The 24056-nt window shown below is 43.7% G+C and overlaps 1 protein-coding gene across 2 annotated transcripts in view; it reads right to left on the reverse strand.

The window, feature by feature from the left end:
- AGK (acylglycerol kinase) overlaps nt 1-24056 on the reverse strand; it is a 93921-nt gene that overhangs the window by 47104 nt on the left and 22761 nt on the right. For both annotated transcript variants that reach the window (XM_040345714.1, XM_040345713.1), the window contains exons 4-6: nt 22168-22247; nt 15980-16055; nt 3482-3574 (exon numbers count right to left, since the gene is read on the reverse strand). In XM_040345714.1, coding sequence (XP_040201648.1) covers nt 3482-3574; nt 15980-16055; nt 22168-22247 — 249 coding nt within the window. The remainder of the gene's footprint in view (nt 1-3481; nt 3575-15979; nt 16056-22167; nt 22248-24056) is intronic.

Consider the following 24056-nt stretch of genomic DNA (forward strand, 5'->3'; position numbering starts at 1 on the left):
AATTGGTAACAGATCAGTAACATGATTGGGTATAAAAAGGGCATCTTAGAGAGTCAGAGTGCCTCAGAACTAAAGATGGGCAAAGGCTCACCAATCTGCAAAAAGCTGCATTTAAAAACTGTTGAACATTTTTAGAATAATGTTGCAAAGACTTAATATATCATCCACATTACATATCATCATCAAAAGATTCAGAGAATCAGGAGAAATCTTTGTGTGCAAGGCACAAGCCCGAAACGCAATAATGGATGCCTGTGATCATCGGGCCTTCATATGGCACTGCATTAAAACAGGCATGATTCTGTGATGATATCACTGCATGGGCTCAGGAATACGTTAAAAAAAAATTACTGTCTGTGAACAAAAGTTCATTGTGCCATCCAAAAAGACCCATTAAAGCTCTATCGTGCAAAGAAGAAGCCATATCTGAACATGATACAGAAATACCACGATATGTTCCCTGGGCCAGAGTTCATTTAAAATGGTCTGTTGCAAAGTTAAACTGTTCTGTGGTTGGATAAACTCAAATTTGTATTTTTTTTGGGCAACCATGGGTGCCACATCCTCTGGACTAAAAAGGAAAGGGACCCTCCGGCTTCTTATCAGTGCACAGTTAAAAAGCCTGCATCTCTGGTGGTATGGGGGTGCATAAGTGTGTATGGAATAAACAGCTTGCATTCCTGGAAAGGCACCATCAAAGCTGAAAGATATTATCCAGGCTTTAGAATAGCATATGCTCCCATCTAGACAATTTTTTTTTTTCCAGATAAGGCCTTACATATTTCCGCAGGACAATGCTAAACCCCATACTGCATCTATAACAATAGCATGGCTTCATAGTAGAAGAGTCCGGGTGCTTAACTGGCCTTCCTGCAGTCCAGACCTTTCACCAACTAGAAATAGTTGGTGCATTTTTAAACAAAAAATATGACAAAGACCCAGGACTGTTGAGCAGCAAGAATCCTATATCAGGCAAAAATGGAACAACATTCCTCACCCCCAACTCCAGCAACTGGTCTCCCCAGTTCCCAGACATTAACAGTGTCATTAAAATAAGCTAAAACATGGTAAACATGGCCCTTTTCAAATTTTTAGAAGATGTGTTGCTGCTATCAATTTCAAAATTACCTTATTTTTTCTTAAAATTGTACATTTTGTCAGTTTAAACATTTGATGTTTTCTATTTTGTGAATAGTGTAACACTTCTACGCTACCAAGAGTAACTGTTAACCTTAATTGACTCCCATCAACAAATAAAATAGTATTGTGAATATAAAATGAAACAAAATATTTTAAGTGGTGCACTTAATTTTGTATATTTTTTTGAACAACATTGCAATAATTTGTTGAGCTATGAATGCACAATATTTTATTGATCCGTTTATCATGTTACTAGCAGCGCAGCACTTTTATCAGTATTGAGTATGTTTTTTTATTTTCTATAGAATAATATTGACTAAAATATGGGTTTATGATATTTGCAATCAATGCATTCTGTTTTGAAAGGGTAAGTTCACCTTTACAGAAAAATCTGCAAGATGAACTTACACTGTACCCCCTCCTCATCCCAGCGATCTCTCGCTAGAAGACCTCGTATGAACTTACACTTTAATTCGATTTTACACAGTGTCCCATTTTTTTCTGGGAAGGCTGTCCACAAGGTTTAGAAGTGTGTCTATGGGAATGTTTGACCATTTTTCCAGAAGCGCATTTATGAGGTCAGGCACTGATGTGGATGAGAAGGCCTGGATCACAGTCTCCACTCCAATTCATCCCAAAGGTGTTCTATCGGCTTGAGGTCAGTACTCTGTGCAGGCCAGTCAAGTTCCTCCATCCCAAACTTGCTCACCCATGTCTTGCTTTGTGCACTGGTCCACATCATTTGGTTGGGGGGCATTATAGTGTGGGGTTGTTTTTTTAGGGGTTGGGCTTGGCCCCTTAGTTCCAGTGAACACTTAAAGGAGAGGTCCAGCCTGAGATTTTTAGGCTGGGTTTTTTCCTATGGGTCACAGGAGTGCAATTCGTTTTGCACTCCTGTGACCCGTTTTCAGCAGAGTGGTCTGAAGTCCGCTCTCCGCTGACGTCACTGCCACAGCGTTCATCCCGACTTCCAAGTCTGGATCCGCCAGCTGCCCTAAATTGATGGCAGTCTCAGCGAGCCACTGAGACGGCAGCTTCCTGCCCCTCCACTGCTTAGCGCGCCAATGAGCGATGAGAAGAGTCATAGTCAGCATCGCGCTGCTGGGGGAGGAGTGAGAACCAAGCCATCGACGGTGTTTGGTGACTCGGTTCTCAGTGCAGAGACGCCAGGGGACAGATCCAGCATCAGTCTGATGCTCCATCCACCGAGGCAAGTATGATTAGGGAAAAAAATTAATAAAACATACTTCTCTTTTAAGGCATCAGCATACCAAGACATTTTGGACAATTTCATGCTCTCAAATTTGTAGGAACAGTTTGGAGTTTGCCTCTTCCTGTTCCAACATGGCTGAGCACCAGTGCACAAAGCAAGATCCATAAAGACTTGACCTCAAGAACACCTTTGGGATGAATTAGAGTGGAGACTACAAGCCAGGCCTTGTAAAGTCTCTTTTTTAAAAAAAATAAAACATGTTATATTTACCTCCTCTGTGCAATAGTTTTGCACAGAGTAGCCTGGATCCTTCTCCTCTCCTAACACCTTTCCTTACTGGCAGCAACGTTTTAACAGAAAAAAAGGCTAAATTATTATTCTCCCAAGCCACCCACCCACCAGCACAAAAAAAATAAAATGTGCTGAAAAGCTTGGTTTATACTCGAGTATATATGGTAATAATTCAATTTGAAACAAGCTAATTGACAAAATGTGGATCTCAGCTTTCTGCAGCACTAAATGTTATGCATTTGACAATCTAAAGCATTTTTGTTCCATTTCACTATTGTAAAAAAAAATGTACAGAATATTTTTTTAAATCACAAAATTAAGGGCCCCACCTGTCCTTTAAAATTTGTGTGTAAAGTATTTTGACACGCAAAGCAGTAAAAACACTATTTTTGAGCAGAGCCGACCATAGACAGATTAAGTTTTGTACAGTTCCTGTTGAACTGGTCGAAATTCAATCAGTGGGTGGCCCAGTCAGTCGTCTCCCACCTGATCTCCCAAAACTGAAAAAAATCGAAGTAACTGGGCAGGAGATGGATGCCCAACAGCGGCTGCATCCAATCAGATGTAGCTACTGTTTAACTATTTTGACAGCCAGCGGGGTTAGTTGTCAAAATAAAATAGCCACAGCTGGAGATTTATCCATCTGCGCTGTATTAGTGTGGATGAAAAGATTTGTCAGACTATTTTTTAGTTCAGCCTATGTGCGTATGGCCAGCATAAACCAGTACATTCCAAAACTTAGAAATATAGCCTGGTCACAAAAGTTTGTTTGCCTTGGAGCTGACATGGTTAAGAAAAGAGAGACAGTAGGATACAGCCATTTGAAATCTCACTCACTTCTTGCAGAGTTCCATCTCCGCCAGCAACAATTATCAGATCTGTTTTTTCCATCAGTTCCAGGAGTTTCTTGGCTTGGCCTTCAAAGTCTGTCTGAAAGATGAAAACATGCAACTTATTCCATTTCTTACTTAAATCAAAACTCTAGCCAAAACTATTTTAGTTTTTAGTAGAGAAGAGATGGCTATGAACCTCTATTAGCCATTTAATCTGTGGCCCTGAGCTGACATAGTTACATAGTTGGTAAGAATGACTTAGGGCACCAGTCCATTCAGTTTGACCTGTGTTAAAGCGATTGTAAAGTCAAAAAAAAAAATTCTATTAAAACAAACATATTACACTTACCTCTTCTGTGCAGTGGTTTTGCACAGGGCAGCCCAGATCTTCCTATTCTCTGGTCCCTGGCTGGAGCTCCAGGCCCCTCCCTCCTGTTGAGTGCCCCCACAGAAAGCAGCTTGCTATGGGGGCACCCGAACTGCAGCTCCTTGTCTGCATTTAGACACTAAACTACAGTTCGGTCCCAACCCCTCTCTCTCTCCTAAATGGCTAACTGAGCTTGATTGACAGCAGCAGGAGCCAATGGCGCCACTGCTGTGTCTGAGCCAGTCAGGAGAAAGAGTCCCGGACGGTCGAAGCACTCCTGGACATCGCTGGACAGAGATGGGGCTCAGGCAAGTATTAGGGGGGCTGCATTTTCTCAGCATTGAAGATGTAACCTTGCAATACGAGTTTGTAGTCTCTGCGTTATTATATTGTGGTTTTTTTTATGTTGTAAATACAAGTGTAATTACATTTTAATATTCGTGTCATTCCCTGGTACCAGTGAAGTAATTTTTTGTCCCCCCCCCCCTTTTCCTTGGAAAATAAAGAGTCATTGACCTTTGTAAAGTCCAAAAGCAGTCCAACTGAAGTGTGGGCTAAACAGCATATAATCACCAAAGGGCCCAAGATAACAACAGAAAACTAGGGGCTGCCTGCAGCTCACAGAGCCACACTAAGGACCTTATGCTAGAAGCTGGATTCAGATAAGGCTGCAAAGTCCACTTGGTAGAACACAGAAAAGATGTGACCAGGTGGCAGCCTTGCAAATCTGCTAAACAGGTGCTTGATACCAAATGAGGATGAGCTCCAGCGTGTTCGCACAGCCCATGTGCAGAGCCCGCCAGGAAGTCGGCACTGTGCTGCGCTAAAGGCAGCGAGACATTTACCGATCTCAGCAGCCCTGCATCGGGACAATGTCTCACTGCCTGTGATTAGCGCAGTGCCGACTTCCTGGCGGGCTGTGCTAACAGCCCGGAGCACGTCCTTAATACCAAAATGCAGAAGAAGCACTTGCCCTGTTTCTGAAGACTATTTGGGTTGAACAACGGCAGCTACCTCAATTACTTTGGTCCCTGGGTGCCTTTATACCCCATTCCTGGATGGAGGTTGCTGTGTAATGGAAAGCTAATGTTATCAGCTGAATAGCTTGCCTGCTCTGCACTCTCTTTCCTGCCATAAAGCATCAAGGAAACATCTCTCTGCTGCTGCTTACAAAGAGCCACAAGGTATTTTGATTATTGATCAATTTCTTCTGCTCGTCTACAGTAACCCTGGACACCTCTGGTCACCTGACCAACAGCAACAGAGTACTGAGGGGGAAAGTCAAGGGGTCATCGTGAGCTGGCCTACAGTTTTGTATTTTGGCAGTGTCCAATCCTTCTGTAGGCAGCATCATAGCCCAAAGCCTCTTTCAGCAGCCTTCTGTCTACATCATGGGTCTTCAAACTACGGCCCTCCAGTTGTTCAGGAACTACAATTCCCATCATGCCTAGTCATGTCTGTGAATGTCAGTGTGTTTCAATGCCTCATGGGATGTGTAGTTCTGCAACAGCTGGAGGGCCGTAGTTTGAGGATCCCTGGTCTACATGAACTCACTCCAGCAGCAACTGCAAATCATTTCTCACGGTGGGCTCCTAGATGCCGACAATGGCAGAGCATACCTCTGTAGTCCACAGTTTGTAATAGCGGCTTATTTGGGTGGATTTACTAAGGGAAAATAACTGTGCACTATGCAAGTATAGTTGCATTCCGCAAGTGCAGTAATTGTTCCTAGAGTTTAATAAATCTGGTAAAGCTCTGCTGAATTCCATCATCCAATCATGTACAAGCAAATATCTGACACTGGGGATTTTATTGCCTGTTGTGAGGGCAAAATAATTGGTGGGAGGATTGAATGCACATGGTCACAGTGCCTCTTAATGATCCTATGGTCAATATATAGAACACTTGGCAAGGGATCTTTCTAGCACATGAAAGCCAGCTTTTTAAAAATTAAATCTAAATCTAGCCGACAGGCTGTCCCCTTTCTAAGCCAAAAGAAATATGCAGCAGACAAAAGCCATTGTTTCCACACTTGCACTGTCTTCAATGAGTCTTTCTGAACACTGTCACTGCTATTTATACATCATAATCAAGAATCAGCCAGCTGAAAATAGCTTGACGGCAATTAGCAGGCGCAGTCATAATCACTGCTCCTCGCTCTGACCTGTCACAGCATTTCAGGAAGATGATCCAAAGATGACATGCAAGGACACCTGTATGCTGCAATGTAAGAGAGGCTGAAACAAACTTAGTAGCTCACTAGCGAACATCTGAAAACCAACCCTGTTGACGAGAATTCCCAGCATGCCATAACCCTCAGTGAGAATGGACAGTGATGGTTTTACACTCACCCATTCAGTGAACAAGTAGAAAGACAGTGGCATGTCATAGGTGGGCAGTGAAGCTGGAAAGAATGACTAATGCGATTTTTTTTGTCAATTCAGAGAAAAGTGAAAGGATCATTTAGCGTGTCTCATGCCCAGAAGAAGTAATCACCTTTCCACACTCCTCATGCTTCATTCAGGATACAGAAAAGAAAGTCCAGTGACAAATCCAAACCAACTTTTGGAGTTTACACAGGAGTAAATACGCCATCCATGTGACAGAGCTAGTCCAAGCACGAGCCACCCGGGGAGGAATCAAATGCTCACCCAAGTAATACCAGGTATTTAACCGTGGCCCTGTCTTCTGAACAGAGTATATGTCATGCAAACACCAAAAAACAGATGTACATGTGTTGTTCATTTGCTTTTAATGCTATTCCATTGAAGACTATGGAGCCAAAAGCGCACCTTGCTGCATGAGGAAAAAAAAGTCCTTGCACTTTTCCAAAAAACACACTGGTGGAAACTGCACAGATGTGAACGTGAGCATTAGAAACTAACATTAAATGCACTGTAGTGTGTTTCAGCAATTGCACTGAAAAAAAAAAAAAAAATGCCGGCCATAGACGAGTCAAACTGTGTATGGGCAGGCTGAATGTACCCCCAGTTAATCGATCAATCAACTTGGGTACAACTAGGCTGATGAATTTTGCTTGCAATTATGGCTAGCGGTTGGTATAGCCGCTAGCTAAAATCACTGTGTGCTCTTAGAAATTAAGAATTCTGGACAGCCGCACTCCAAACAATCATTGCCTTTATTGGTAAAATCAGGAAAAGCACTACAAGCCACAGCAAACTGGACAGCTGACGCGTTTCACACTATACTTGGTGTTTAATCATAGCTTTTATTAAACTCTAAAGTATAGTGTGAAACGCGTCAGCTGTCCAGTTTGCTGTGGCTTGTAGTGCTTTTCCCGATTTTACCAATAAAGGCAATGATTGTTTGGAGTGCGGCTGTCCAGAATTCTTCATTTCCAGTCTGCTATATGCATTGCCTGCACCTGTGGTTCCTGATAGGAGGATAGGAGGATAATCGCAAAACGGATCTGCCTGTAACGGCAACTCCCCTTTTACCCACTGTGTGCTCTTGGCAGGGATGGCTTCCCCTTCCCATCCTCTGCCGGGTGAAAACAATGGCTCGGCAGGAGTGATTCCCGCCTTCAACACTGTCTGTGTTGATGGGGGAATTGTGCAAATTTCTTTCATGCAAAACGTTGGTATAGCCGCTAGCAATACTCACTGTGTGCTCTTGGCGGGGATGGCTTCCCCTCTGTCGGTAGAAGACAATGGCTCGGCCGGAGGGATTCCCGCATCAACACTGTCTGTGTTGATGGGGGAATTGTGGTTACAGGAAAGAAATTTGCACCGTGTACGGCTTGCCTAAGCCTTCCCAGCAGTCCTCTGCTGTTCTTTGTGTTTGATACTGTAGTACGGGTCTATATTCATAACTTTAGTTATTGATTTACAAGAAACTTAGTAATAGTTTTATGTTGATGTATAAGTAATTACTTTTATTTATATACAACATGTTGAATGCATGAGACATCTGCTTCATAATTCTGTGGGTAGTTGGGAATCTTTGACCCTTTTTTTTTTTTACCAGTTTTAGCTATTGGATTTCCCTGCCATATATATAGCAGAGGCTAGTTGAGTTGGATTCAGAAGGGAAGTATGGATCGCGGACCATGTCTCCAGGAACATAACAGCTCTAAGATTCCTGTTGTTTTTAAAATACAGCATCCCCTAAAACTCTTTTGGCAGGTAGCTGTAAGGCATGTGTGCCCAACCAGTGGCCCGGGGGCCACATGTGGCCCGCGGAGCCCTCTGATGTGGCCCACGACCTTCCGCTCTGGGATGGAATAAAATAGAATGCGGTTATTAAAAGGTAAGTTTATTTTATATGGGCATACCTGTTCTTCAGTGGTTACTGGGCTGCTTTCAAACTGATCCGCAGGTGCAGAGAAGTGCACCTGTGGGTTACCTGCACTGAGCCATAAACTTTTTTTACCTGCGAGTTTGGTGTGCTGAGAGTAGAGTGGGCTCTATAGAGCCGAGTGGGGTGCCATCCACCTACTCCACTCATTGTGGTCCGCGACCGGTTACCAAGTCACTTATGTGGCCCTTGCTCTTCAAAAGGTTGGGCACCCCTGCTGTAAGGCTCGGTTCACATAAACGCGGTGTAAAAAAACGCAGTGAATCCTGTGTGTTTTCTGCACTGCATTGAAATCACAAGTCGTTCATGTGAACCACAGGGGGTGTCAATGCCAAGTTTAACGACACTCCAAAAGTTTCAGAAAATGCAGTGCGATTGTCAGAATCTAATCATATAGATGTGAACACCCATGCAATCAGAATTCAGTGTGCAAAAAAAAAAAAAAAAAAAAAAAAAAAAAAAAAAAAAAGGTCCTGCACCCTTTTTTCGTGCGCATGTGGTGTGATTTGAGCCATACAAATGAATGGCTCAAATCTCATTGCACAGACATCGCATTTGATTTGAAGAGGAATGTGGTGCGATTCCTACCTGAATCGCATGTGGTGTCCCGCACTGTATATATGTGAACCCAGCCTAGATGTTAAATAATTTGTGGCTGCTGAAGTTAAAACAATTACATCAACAGCAGTAACTGTTGATTTTACAACTGTTCCAATAATTCACACACGAATGAAGCAAGTTACCTGTGTCAAGAGTGCAGCGTTATACACAACTCCAACTTTCACTCAGCCCTGTTTAGAGTACTGAGATCACAGTGGGTCACTCGTACTCCAGATCCTCCATTTGCTAAATGCCTTGCATGCTTTTCAATGAATGCAAGGCGATCTGTGATTGAAGGAAGGGAGATTGTGATGTTCATGTACTCTCTTGCAGTTTCTGTCCAGCAGAGCTCATAATGGAAGCAGGAGAAGCAGCACAAAGAGACAAATCAGTTGTGTTGCACTTCATATGAGAAAGCAGTGACAGAGATGACCTCATAAGTCTGCCGCTTCTCCATTAATTGTTCAGTTACAAGGTGAGGAGGTACAATACCTGTAAGGCTGCATTCACACCTATGCGACAGCGGCGTACGGCGTGAGTGTGTATCTTTTTTTTTTTTTAGATTCTTCCCATTGCTGTCAATGGGCGAACGCCAATGTCGCCTGAAAAAAAGGGTCCGGGACTTTTTTTCAGGCGACAGGCGTTCGGCGTCTATGAGATGTGAACCATCTCCATAGACAGCAATGGGAATTCTCCCCTCTAGCGGCAGAAGCGTCCGGCGTTTTGTCGCATAGGTGTGAATGGAGCCTAAGTGTTACGTCACTGCAGCAGAGAAAATCAGGCCTCTTGCCCTGTCAGACAGGGTTGTGTTGTGTGTCAGAATTGTGCAAATGCCAAGACAGAGATGGATGGACAGAAATACAAATCATTTGATGAGTAAAATAGCTCCCATTAATTACATGTCATCTTTGTCTAGAACTCAACTGTAAAAGCAGTATTTAGCTCACGTGCCCACCTGCGTCATGCGATTTGGACTTGACAAATCCTATTGTCAGCAATGGAACCATTCAAATCTGTGCGACGTGACTTTGCAGTGCTGCACCGATTTGAAAAAGATGCTCCTGCACTATTTTTGACAATTTTAGGCACGACTTGCGTGGGACATCTGTGCATGAAGTTGCACAGATGTCATCCAAGTCACACGATTTCAAGCTGCATTCAGTGTGAACGAAGGCTAAACCCAAAAACAAAAAAACAATATATTGCACCTTACCAATCTTTAGATGTGGTGGCTGCATTTTTTTTGTCTTTTCAGGCTTGTCACCCCTCTGTTTTCACCTGGTGACCTAGTCAATAACACACCTCCTGTATTAGATGGAGCACAGGGGCACCTTTGGGCAGCGGCATAGTCAGTCTGGGAGGAGGGAAGTGATAGATGTACTAGCAGATTTAGATACACTAACATCATGAAGCCAAACTCCAGCTTACACTGCGGTTACAGCAACTTTATTTTCTCTTTTGGGATAAAGGTTTTACAAAAATAAAAGACGATCTTTGTAAGCACAACTGTCAATAGTAAATGGTTTGTCTAAACCCTGCAACAAATATTTCTGCAGGAGAGCGTGTTATGTTGAAAAACAGATTTACTGGCTGGATCACCAGGTGAAAATAAAGGAAAGGAAGTCTAAAAAAGTAAAGACAGAGACCACATCTAAAAAAAAAGGTAAAATTGTGTTTTTACCCTTAGATGTATGCTCATTTAGTCTAGGGGAATCGGGTTGTTTAAAAATCCGAGCATTACTTACCGTTGTAGAGGGCGATCTTCTCCGCCACTTCCGGGTATGGGCTGCGGGACTGGGCGTTCCTTCTTGATTGACAGTCTTCCGAAAGGCTTCCAAAAGTCGCATCCATCGCGTCACGATTTTCCGAAAGTACCCGAACGTCGGTGCGCAGGCGCAGTATAGAGCCACACCGACGTTCGGCTTCTTTCGGCTACTCGTGACGCGATGGATGCGACCGTCGGAAGCCTTTCGGAAGACTGTCAATCAAGAAGGAACGCCCACTCCCGAAGACCCATACCCGGAAGTGGCGGAGAAGATCGCCCTCTACAACGGTAAGTAATGCTCGGATTTTTAAACAACAACCCGATTCCCCTAGACTAAATGAGCATACATCTAAGGGTAAAAGAGCAAAAACGGCCTTTATGGGTGAACTCCCGCTTTAAGGTAAAAAGATTAGGTGGCCCCTGCAATAACTGGGGGTCATGTATATTTACTGACACATGGCCTCTCTGTCTGTGGTCAGCACACTATGGAGTCGGCTAGTTAAACTTGCCCGTTTTCTTCCAACTCCGCAGTCTTCTCTGCTTAACATTCACAGCAGCCACGTAGAAAGCATCTTCTAATTTTGGAGCAGGGAGGCTGCTCCAAACTGCTCTAATTAATCCGCAACACTTGATTGCATTTTCAATTCCACCTCCTCTCCCAGCCTTCATCTTGCAATTTTCTTTGGTGACTTGAAAAGCGAAGTCTGTAGACACTACGGTGACCTACAAACCGGCTGGCAATCAAGGGGGCTTAAGTGATAAAAAAAAGGAAAAGCTTACCCAGGTGAGGGCCGGCACTACTGAACACAAAAGACACTCGGTGATGCAGTCTTAATCCTTTTTAAAAAGTCAGCTGTTTGAAAGGATTCACAGAGCTTTTTATCAAGTGCTTAAAGCTGATGTTTAATCTGCTTATATTTAGCCTCCCCTGGTTGCCCCCCCCCCATCAACATTCTGTTTTCATTACATACCCCATTTTAGAATGGTGGTTTTATCTCTGGGACTCTGTGCTTCTCTATGCAGAGCAGGCAGATCTTTGCTGGTAGGAGGCGCCAGAGTTCTGAACACTGGTTCCTGAAAACATTACAGCATTGGTACTCCTCATGAGCTCTCAGTCTTGATGCAGGCAGTACACCGATTCTTGGGAGGAGTTATGCAAATAACAAAACTCATCGATAGGTAGATGTCAGTCTGGAGCAGGGGTGTCAAACTCAATTTCATTGTGGGCCGCATGGGCATTATGGTTGTCCTCAAAGGGCCAGTTGAGCACCACACACCACCTTACACCAGATGTTAAGAGCACCCTACCATCAGAAGTCAAGATTCCCCCACCCTCTCTTACATCAAAAGTTCACCACCCTTACCTTGTGTTGCTGCCGGGAAGAAGCTGGGGGTAGAGCTGGGAAGCTAAAAGTGCAGGGTCTGGTGCATGATCACAGGGGGGTTGGAGCCAGCTTAATAGCGAGACCAGGAGAGGGCGGAGACCAGGGGGTGCTGCGGCTAGATCTGTAGGAGGCACAGGATCAGTAGAAGGAGTTCTGGCCTCCTCTCTGCTGCCAACTGCTGAGATGGGTGGGGGGGGGGGGTGGGGGTAGACATAGCCTCTCTGCAGCTGCACAGAGAAGGGCAGGATCTGGCAGAGGAGATCTGTCCCCCTCTCTGCTGCCGACTGGTGAGACAAGGTGGGGGCAGGAAGAAGGAGGTTGTCACAGTTGCGAGGGCCAGATGAAATGGCCTGGAGGGCCGGATTCGGCCCAAGGGCCTTGTGTTTGACACCTGTGGTCTGGAGGAATGCGATTCTTAGACCGACTGAATTTGCATGTAGAACGCCCAGGGTAATACCTCCATATGATGCTGAGCCTCCTTGACTGAAAGGACTGACATCCAATCAATGAAAGTGGTGGGCCAAGGACAAAATACTGGGAAGCCCTATGCAGGTTTTACTACAGCCAGGAAGGGCAGTTGTTTTGCTACAACCTCTAATGCACACTGTAAAAAGCTCACAATGTGCAGCAAAATCAGATTAAGCAATTTCACTACAGGAGAAGAGCCCATACAACTGTGCAAGTCTAAAAGGAAGGTTAAGGTTGAGCTTTAACCACTTGGCGCCCGCGCTGTAGCCGTCAATCGGCTATAGCGCGGACCCCAAATGCCGGGAGGACATCAATAGACGTCCTTCCCTGCAGGGCGCGCGCTGTGATCACCGAGACTCGGGTGATCACAAATCCGAGTAAGGGACCGGTCCCAGCCCCTTATCACGTGATCAGCCAATGACAGCTGATAACGTGATGTAAACAAAAGCCGGTAATCGTTTTTTTCCTCCTCGCACTGACAGCGTGAGGAGAAAAAAAAGCCGATCACCGGCTTATGTAAAATGGACATCGGTCCCCAAGAGGAAGGAGGCACACCTGCCTCCTCTGTGCCGCCAGTACCCCCTGCCAGTGCCCACCAGTGCCACCTATCAATGCCCACCAGTGCCTCATCAGTGCTACCTAGCAGTGCCCATCACTGCCACCCATCAGTGCCCATCACTGCCACCCATCCGTGCCACATATCAATGCCACCCATCAGTGCCACCTCACAGTGCCGCCTTATCGGTGCCCATCAGTGCAGCCTCATCAGCGTACATCAATGAAGGAGAAAAATTACCTGTTTGCAAAATTTTATAACTAAATATAAAAAAAATATAATTGTTTTTTAAATTCAATATTTTTAATGTTTAAACCGCAGAGGTGATCAAATACCACCAAAAGAAAGCTCTATTTGTGTAAAAAAATGAAAATGTAATTTGGGTAGAGTGTTGTATTAACGCGCAATTGTCATTCAAAGTGCGTCAGTGCTGAAAGCTGAAAATTGGTCTGGGCAGGAGGGGGGTTTAAGCAAATGGTTAAAGTGTTACTAAACCCAGAACCTGCATTTACTACATCTGGTATTCCACAGTACACAGAAACACAATTATCACTTATATCAGCTCCTGGTAAAGCTTGTAAAAAGTTTTTATTCTCCCCTGATCCTCTGTTTGGACAGTGCCGATTGGCCCTGTGCTGATCACATGCACCCTCCCAAGAAAACCCCCTCCAAAAAACTCTCTAGCAATACACACCAAACTGAGCATGTGCAGCCCCATCCGCTGACTCTGTAAATATCAGGTTATTTTTTGGAGAGAGTGGAAGAGGAGGAGTATCAGAGAGACAGTATCAAACAGCCTTTATACACACTGTAGAGGATTAACCCCTTCGGTTCCACAGCGAGTATAATAATACTTTACTGCATATACAGACTGGGCTAGATTCAGGTAGGGGCGCGCATTGTTACGGCGGCGTAGCGTATCGTATTTACGATACGCCGCCGTAAGTTAGAGAGGCAAGTGCTGTATTCACAAAGCACTTGCCTCCTAATTTACGGCGTAAATGGGGCCGGCGTAAGCACGCGTAATTCAAATGAGGATGAGGGGCGCGTTTTATGTTAATTCTTGGTGACCCGAGGTAATTGACGTTTTTCCCGAACGGCGCATGCGCCGTCCGTAGAATTTCCCAGTGTGCATTGCTCCAAAGTACGCGGCAAGGACGTCATTGGTTTCGACGTGAACGTAAATTACGTCCAGCCCTTTTCGCAAACGACGTAAAAAATTCAAAATTCGACGCGGGAACAACGTCCATACTTAACATTGCGTACGCCTCATAATAGCAGGAGCAACCTTACGCCGAAAAAGCCTAACGTAAACAACGTAAAAAAAATAGCGCTGGGCGTACGTAAATTTGTGAATCGGCGTATCTAGGTCATTTACATATTCTATGCCGAAAACGACGGAAGTGCCACCTAGCGGCCAGCGTAAATATGCACCCCAAGATACGACGGTGTAAGAGACTTACGCCAGCCGGATCTTAGGCTAATGTCGGCGTATCTTGCTTTCTGAATACAGAAAGAAGATACGCCGGTGCAGCTTTGAATTTACGCATTGTACATTGTGACTTGCCACGATTGCAGCGTAATTAATCATGCAACAATCGCGGCAAAATTGCAGCGTGATTGGGGTGACATTAAAAATAATGGCACTGCAAGCGCGTCCCACGTTTTTCAGCAATTTGAAATCTCGGGGTGGAATTGCGGCGATTCTGCCTGCAATCATCTGTGAATGCAGCCTAAGTGATCACATTCCTTCTGCTTCCTCTGTTTTCAGCTGCATAAGAGCTGGGGGGGGGGGAAGGAGAAGCAACATCACAAGGGGTTTCTCAACGATAGGCTGTGCAGTGGGGGTTTGTCAGGACAAGTCTGATCATTGGAGGAGAGCACACTGGGTTCCCAGCAGAGTTAGAGAACTGCCCCTGGTGAGATCCCCTGCTTAGTGTGGTCAGATTTTAATAGGAAAGCAGAGGGACTGGCAGGAACACCAGGGATTTCACACAAAAAAAGCAAATCAAAGAGAACAGTATACTTTCACATACAAGTACAAGGTACACAGCAGGCTCATATCAGGAATATTAAATGTTGAGGTAACAAAACACTTTAAAGAGGAGGTCCAGCCTGGGTGAAAAAAAATCTAAATTCAGCAGCTACAAATACCGAGATGCTGAATTTTAATATTATGGCACTTACCTGTCCAGGGAGCCCGCAATGTCGCCACCCCAGCCGATCTTCGGATAGACTCCCGGGTGCTGCCACCGCCGCCATTCCCGGTAAGGGAACCAGGCAGGGAAGCCTTTTTGGCATCACTTCTGGTTGCCTACTGCGCATTAACGAAGTGAGCTTTCTAATTAGCCCGGCAGCATGGGAAGGAGGAGTGGAACCAAACTTCCCGGTTATCGTGCAGACCATCTCCGGAAGTTAGGAAGGGGTCCTGTCAAAAACAGCTCCCCGTCCCCCCTCCCCCCTGAAGGAGGAAGCGTATAAGCGAGAGTTCCACTTTTGGGTGGAACTCTGCTTTAATTACAATACAATGTGCAAAGAGTTTACCACCTAGGCAAACCTAAGGAAAAAGCTAGGGATGCCAAGTTCTACGTGTGGGCTGCATATGGAGACCTTTCGGAGAGGACAGTTTTTACAGATAAAGTCAAATACTGAGTTCAAGTGTTTACAGTGTTAATGTCACAGCATAGAATGACATCATAGACAATTGTGCACTTCCAATATTGTAGTATTTTTTTTCAGGAAGACCCTTTTCTGATCCAGCATGAGGTCAGGGCTCTAACCAGGCCACTCAAGTTACTCCATGTCAAAGTGGTCAACAATTGTCCTCTTGGCCAGCTGTCTTTGTACACAGGAGCACAGTCAGGTCAAGACAGAAGGCTGGAAGTACACAATTGCCCAAAAATGTCCTTGTATGCTATATTGTTACCAGTACCCTCACTGGAAACACCTCAACCCAATAATAACACATACTTTTGGCCATATAGTGTAATTCTCCCAAGAAAGAAAAAAATGTGTCTATTTAATATAAGGAGATTAAAACTTGCCTTGACTATGGTGACATCTATTCCAGCCAGATGAAGAATCGGGGCTGCATTCTTCTCAAAAAGTGTCCTGGCCTTTCTAATAAAGAAACAGATTTGTTAGTGCCACAAAAATACAGGTTCACATTTAGAGGTCAGACTGGCTATGTTAAAGTGTATCTAAAGTCAAACATTTTGTTTTAGATAGACTGGAGAAGTGTTGAATCCCCTGTCAGGTTTTTATTGTAGTTTGTATCTCTACAGCAGGAGTCAATTTCTCTGACTGTTCGGGAGAGAAAGTGTTAAATTCTAAATTGTAAAGGCTGTCACCAGAACAGGAGGTTAAAATGTTTCAATGGGGACACCTGTTCTAGGGATATCTAAAATAAGGTTTCTCCTCACTTTGAAGTGATTTAAAGTGGTTCTAAACTAAAGCCTTATGGTTTTTCTTTTACCTTAATGCATTCTATGCATGCGCCGTTCGTAAAAAACGTAAAATACGCAGGGTCAACCCAATTTAAATAAAACACGCCCTCTCAACATTATTTGAATGACGCGCGCTTACGCCGGCCCCATTTACGATACGCCGCCGTAAGTTAGGAGGCAAGTGCTTTGTGAATACAGCACTTGCCTCTGGAACTTACGGCGGCGCATCGTAAATACTATATGCTGCGCCGCCGTAAGAAGGGGCGCAGCTACCTGAATCTAGCCCACTGCCTTGAAGGAGGCCACCATTAGACCTAGAACTCTCATGGAGAATCTCACTGTGGGATGTCTCTTGGATCTCATTTCGCAAGCATTTTTCTGGAAGATAGAATTTCGCGTCTGATGTGTCCAGGACCAGGCCAAAGTATTCCCAGCAAAGACAAGATTGGAGAGCAGATTTAAATTTTTTCTTTAACCACTTGCAGACCCGCCCACCATACATATACTGCGGCAGGGTGGCCGCCATGTGCCAGATCACATACTTAGTACTTGATCTGACACTGCCGAGTCTGGGGCACGTGCACTGCCGATGACCCGCTTCCGCTGTCAGTAGGTAAGTAATTATCCTGTGTTCCTGTAAAGCATGGATCAATGCCTTCTCCTAGTCAAAGCACCTCCCAGGCACACATTTAACCTTTTGATCGCCCCTGATGTTACCCCTTCACATCCAGTGTATATTATTTTTTAGGACTGATCACTATATTAGTGTCACTGGTCCCCAAAAAGCGCCAGCTAGTGTACAATTTGTCCGTCGCAATATCACATTCCTGCTATAAGTCGCTGATCGCTGCCATTACTAGTAAAAAAATAAATTAAATATTAATATCCCAGTTTGTAGACGCAATAACAAAACCAATCAATATATGCTTATTGGGATTTTTGTAGTAGAATATATATTGGTCTAATATGAATACATTTTATTTTTTTACATTTTTTATCAGATATGTTTTATAGCAGAAACTTTCAAGTAACAAATATTTTTTAATTTTAATTTGTTTATATCGCAAAAAATAAAAAACGCAGAGGTGAAAAAATACCACCAAAAGAAAGCTCTATTTGTGGGGGGGGGGGGGGGGACACACATTTATTTGGGTACAGTGTCACACGGCCACGCAATTGTCAGTTAAAGTAATGCAGTGCCATTATGCAAAAAATGGCCTGTCATGAAGGGGGTAAATCTTCCGGAGGTCAAGTGGTTAATTGATCACCCATCAGAAAGCCTGGAGCAGTTGAATTGTCCTGTGGACATTTTCTGAAAATTCACCAAAAGATAAGTCAAGTCCTTCAGAATAAGGTCGTCTACATAGCCCATGACTTGAATTCCCTGGACTCTGAGCAGGGCCAGCAGAGGTGCCAAGACCTTTGTTAACATTCTGGGAGTAAAGGATAGGCTGAAATGAAATGTGACAAAATGGAAGACATTTTCTGCCACTGCGAAGAGCAGAAAGCTCTGATGAGGTCAGTAAATGGGAACCTGCAGGTACAGGCATCTTGGATATTCACCGATGCCAAGTATTCGACTTGTCCCAAAGATGCAATGACAGATATGGGATTTGAAGTAATCTTGAGACCTTTAGGCTTTGGTACTATTAACAGGTATGAGTAGAAGCCTTCGAACTTGTCTCCTAGTACTGGCACGACTCTCTGGGACAAGAGATGGTTCAAGGCTTTTTGCAAATCTAACTGTCCTTGGGCAGCCTTTGTTTGGCTTGTAAGAAGAAAGCTGTGGGGGAGCAGAGTTCTGAATTTTACTTTGTACAGTCTTGCGATCACCAATTGAACCCAATGGTCTGGGACTTTTGTGACACAGAGAGACGCAAATAGCTTTAGTGGGCTAAGCATTGTGCTGAAAAGAAATGCTGAACTTATGCTTTGAAATTAAAGCTTGGGTAGAGGGGACAAGTGCTCTGCATTTTGAGGAGCTAGGGGTGATAATCCTTTCAGGAGTGACCCCAAATGTTGTAGAATGCACCTTCTATCCGTTAATGAACAAGTAATATTTTTAAGGGTTTTGCACGTCTCTTCGTACTCAAATGGGCATGGCAAAGCAGAGGAGAGTCAGCTTGCACAATGCCAAGGCATTTGAAGACGGAGGCAGTAAGCTTTTTGCATGTTGTGTGAACAACCCCCCCCCCATGTTGTGTGAAGCCCCCTCTTCAACATAATGGCAGTCTGGGGAAGAGAAATCTTCTGCAGCTTCCTCCAATAATACCTCAATAGTCTATTTATTCCTATCTGTGACTGCATCCTCTACAACCAGCATATCGGGGATCCAAGTCAGCTTGAAAACAACTGGAGTAGGAGAAAAGGCAGGGCATTTCTGAGCCCTAGACAAAGATGGTTGTAATCTGTCCAATTAATAGTGACATAGATGCAGAAATTCCACTTTTGTCTGGTAGGCCAGATGTTGAGTATCTAAAATAGAGCTAGAATCTGATGCAGACATCGCTGTTAGAACTGGGTCCTGCTCTGGGGGGGGGAACAACATCACTCTGAAGTTGATAGTTGTGCAAGCCTTTGGCAGACCAAATGTTTGAGACTGAGTGGCTCGCTGAGACTGCCATCAAAGGAGCTGGCGGATCCAAACTTGGGAAGTCGGGATGACGCGCTGCCTCGACTGATGGCGATGATGTCAACAGAGAGCGGACTTCAGACCGCTCTATGATGAAAACGGGTCACAGGAGTGCAAAACCAATTGCAGCCCTGTGACCCAGAAGAGAAGCACAGCCTACAAAGCTCAGGCTGAACTTCTCCTTTAAGTCAAACATTTTTCAAATACTCATTTTGCCGTAATGACAAAAATGTACATCTTACGTTAAGAACTGAGGTCTTCATACGGGGAAACGCTGACTCGTTCCCTTGCTGTGATTATAGATCAATTCCTAATCAATGTAGGATATTCTTCAAATTTGCCTGCCAGCAATGAGCGATCAGCAGGGCACAAATCAATTGAACTAATGCTTTAAAGGTGATTGTGTCTTCTAATTATACAGATCGATAATCTTACACAGGCCGATGCTTGACCTGCTTTGTGGGGCTGCCCGCTCATAAACCAGCAAGGAAGTGTTTATTCCAGTCTAGTTGCTGTACTCCCTGTGGAGTAATACTCTGCATTTGCTGACACTGTGTTCAATACCGGATATGGGGATAGGAAGGCATTCAGGTAATTTTCCAACCACATACCCTGGCGATTAGAAGGCAGGAGGCTAACAGCTGCTACCACCATAGTTCCCTGTAAGAGGTGTACTCAAATACTTCATACAGGCTTTTAGGGTACTTACAGCTGCAAAAAAAATATGTTAACCCCTTGGAATGAACTGGTTGTCTGCAGTAATTTGCCATTAAAATGTGATCTGATCCTCATCTACAGTGGATATAAAAAGTCTACACACCCCTGTTAACATGTCAGGTTCCTATGATGTAAAAAAATTAAAATAAAATATGAGACAAAGAACCTATAGAACCTTTTCCACCTTTAATGTGACCTATACACGGTACAACTCAGTTGAACAAAAAACTGAAATCTTTTAGGTGGAGGGAAGTAAAAATAAAACACTAAAATAATATGGTTGCATAAGTGTGCACACCCTCTAATAACTGGGGATGAAGCTGTGTTCAGAATTAAGCAAGCACATTCAAACTTATGTTAAACAGGAGTCAGTACACACCCGCCATCATTTAAAATGCCTCTGATTAACCCCAAATTCTGCTGGGGTTATGCTGTTCTAGTAGGTCTTTCCTGACATTTTCTCATTCACATTCTACAGCAAAAGTTATAGTTGCAGAGAGCTTCCAAAGCATAAAAAGGGATCTCATTGTAAAAGGTAGACAAACAAAATATGCTTAAGGTGATGGCACACAATTCAAATTTCTCACGTCTTTTTTGAACACATCCATTAAAGATTCACAGGGATGGAGGAAAAAGTAAGTGAAGTTAGTGAACCCTTGGAGTTAATAGCTGGTCAAACCTCCTTGGGCAGAAATAACTTCAAGCAAGCGTTTCCGTGGAGCTACGGATTTTTAGATCATTGCTCATTACAAAACTGCTTTAGCTCAGACACATTTTTTAGGCTGTCTGGTGTAAATGGCTCTTGTAAGGTCTTTCCACAGACTCTCTATGGGGTCAAGGTCTGGGCCCTGACTGGGCCACTCCAAAAGGTGCATTTTCTTAGGGTCATTGCCCTGCTGCATCACCCAGCTTCTACTAAGCTTCAGCTGGTGGACAGCCACCCTGACATCCTGTAGGAAATTTTGGTAAACTTGAGAGCTATTTTTTATCTCGGTGATGGCAAGTGATCCATGCCCCAAGGCAGAGAAACAAGGCCAAATCATTATGTTCCCTCCTCTATACTTCACTGTTGGGATTGATGTGGGTAAGCCATGCCTATTTTTTGCCCCATACATGGTGTGTAATAGTACAGTTGGTTGAATTGGATGCGGGGGACGCACTGGATGCCTTTGCCGCCCGCCATTGTGCTTTTGCTAGGTGTCACGTGCGTCCCTGTGCCTTTAAGGAGGGGTTGGCTCCCTCCAGACACACCTACCCTTAATCAATCCAGTCTTATAAGTACTCCTACTATGTAGGTTTTGGAAATTTAGAGTTAGGACCGCAGTATATACAGAGGTCCATTGATGTGAGCTTATGCAAAAATTTGAAAATGTGTGCAAACAAATCCCTCTGTTTTTAACAAACTGTTAAACAGGGTAAATTTGGTTGTTCTGCAGGTTGGCAAGTGTGCTGGGAAAACTTGTGTTAGTTTGTGATGATAATTACATGTTCACCTCAAGAAAGCCCCAGTTTAACAAAAGGGTGGTGGTATAAGAATTTTTATTCATTCTTGATGTTATGCATATGGAGTGTGCACAGAGATGGTGGGTGAAGACCTGGATTGAAAGGGAGCAGCTATTCACCCTCACCAGGTTATTTTCAAATAATAATAAAGAATTGATTTCAAATATATATTTGTATGAAGATTTAAAACAGGTTATTAATAATACATTTTTATTTTTGCTCTGTATCCCAAAAGGCTGTTTGTTTTTTTAACATGTGACCAGCAGAAGAGAACTAGAAGCTCCTCCTACTTAGATTGCCCTGCAGACAGGCTGGGAAAGATCCGGGTCATGTCACAGCTGTATATCAATTAGAAAAAGGGTACTTAGATTTTATTTATTTTTTTTATAAAATAATTACAGTGCCATCATCCATATACAGAAATAGGATCAATGTAAAGTAGACAGTAAAGTAGACAGTACAGGCAGTCCCCGAGTTACAAACACAATAAGGACTGTAGGTTTGTTCGCAAGTCGAAGTTGTTGCAGTTGCAACACTGCATTCGTAAGTGTAACTTCCGCCTGTGCATGGATGTGGGATGTTCCAGGCGCTTGTTATGGGCGCGTTCCAGGCGCTCTTCTGGCCATGCAGTACATGTAGTACTGCAGTGTGAGATGTGTCCGGAGGTATCCAGGACCAGCGTGGAGCACAAGTGGCCCAGCATTTGAAACCATTCGTAACTCGGGTGTTCGTAATGCTGGGACTGCCTGTATGTGTTTATCACTTTAAGTACTGTACTATAGTACTAAAAAAGTCTCAGCCAGTTTGGTTTCTTGGTGTAGTTTCTACAGATTAAGTACACCCTTAAATGGAGGACTGTCTAGTATCCATAATTACATATGACATATTTAGAATCCTTACAGAACATTAGCCAGTAGAGAAAAAGTCTCCTTACCCTTTGCAGGCTGCTGGGTTTAGGAACACTGTTGCTTTTTTCACTGCTGTGTTAGGATATATCAGCTGGTCTCCAAAAACCTAATTGAGAGGAAATTGATAAGGTTAAAATATACACCCCCTACACTCCTGTTGCAATATGCCACCTTTATTGTTCTCAACATGGGCTCAGGCTTAGAACACAAATGCTGCAGCACTAGTAAGTTTCAGCAAAAGCATGCAGCCAGTGAAGTCCAAACTCCCAGCCTACATATTTGCTCTAGGTCCTTTATAAATAATGTAAGTACTTCTAATATACTGTAAACTAAACCCCTCATCATTACCGAGAGACCCAAACACAAAGGATACCTTACTATCAATTTTGCTCACAATTTTAGGCGCATTCAAATGTAACCGTTTATAATGGGAACCTGTCTGACAGCTACTACAATTGTTTGTGATGGTGAAAATCACAAGGCTGTCATCCTGACACTTTTACTATGGAGAGAGTTTCAGGCTTGGAACAAGCGTGTTTCTCCTGAACCGTCTTTACATTAGAGATATACATACTTGTTCCAAGTCAATGGCTCATTAGGCAGGGAAGCAAAAATGTAGACAACAAACCAAAAAGTTTCCAACTTTAAGGCCTCATGCACACTGGATGTTAAAATAATGTTATAAAGTTTTAGCATTTTTCCACGTTAGCGTTTTTTGTTTTTGAAGAAAAAAATATATATACATATATTATATCCCAGGCTGTCCAAGTTTTGGTGTAATGCCGCGTACACACGGTCGTTTTTCGGCATGTCCAAAAAACGAAATTTTTCCAACTTCATCATTAAAAACGATGTTGCCCACACACCATCGTTTTTGAAAAATGATGAACAAAGTGCGGTGACGTACACCACGTACGACGGCACTCTGAAGGGGAAGTTCTATTCGCCTTTGGGCTGCTTTTAGCCGATTCCGTGTTGGTAAAAGACGATGCGCACTTTGTCTGTTACAGGGTGATGAATGTGCTTATTCCATCATGAACGGTAGTTTTACCAGAACGAGCGCTCCCGTCTCATAACCTGCTTCTGGGCATGTGCGGGTTTAAAACGTCGTTTTAGCCCACACACGATCATTTTTTACAACCCGAAACGACATTTTAAAAAACGACATTAAAAAATGCAGCATGTTCAAATTTTAATTTTTTTTTGTCGTTTTTCAGAAGCCGAAAAACGATGTGAAGCCCACACACGATGATTTTAAATGACGTTTTTAAAAATGTCATTTTTTTTAATGCCGAAAAATAGGATTTTTATAACAGCTTACCTGTAAAATCCTTTTCTTGGAGTACATCACAGGACACAGAGCTGCATAGCCATTACATGTGGGTTATAGAGTCTACCTTCAGGTGATGGACACTGGTGTAATCAATTAAACAGGAAGTTCCCTCCCTATATAACCCCCTCCCCTACTGGGAGTACCTCAGTTTTTGTAGCAAAGCAATAAGTGTCCCAATATCCCCAAACAAGAGGGTGGGAGCTCTGTGTCCCCGTGATGTACTCCAAGAAAAGGATTTTACAGGTAAGCTGTTATAAAAATCCTATTTTCTTTATCGTACATCACGGGACACAGAGCTGCATAGCCATTACATGTGGGATGTCCCAAAGCAATGCTTACTGAGGGGAGGGAGACACCAACAACGCAGACTGCCATCAGACGTGAGGACCTATAATGCTGCCTGAAGCATACTGCGCCAAAAAGCTGCATCCTCTTGCCGTCTTATGTTCACCTGATAGGAGTTAGTGAACGTAAGCACAGATGACCAAGTTGCGGCCTTGAAAATCTGCGTCATAAAGGCTTGGAAATGCATTGCGCATAAAGCGCTTACCATCCTGGTAGGGAGCACCCCCACAAAAAAAC

The sequence above is a fragment of the Rana temporaria genome, chromosome 3 (genome assembly GCF_905171775.1).
Source record: "Rana temporaria chromosome 3, aRanTem1.1, whole genome shotgun sequence".
NCBI classification, from domain to species: Eukaryota; Metazoa; Chordata; class Amphibia; order Anura; family Ranidae; genus Rana; species Rana temporaria.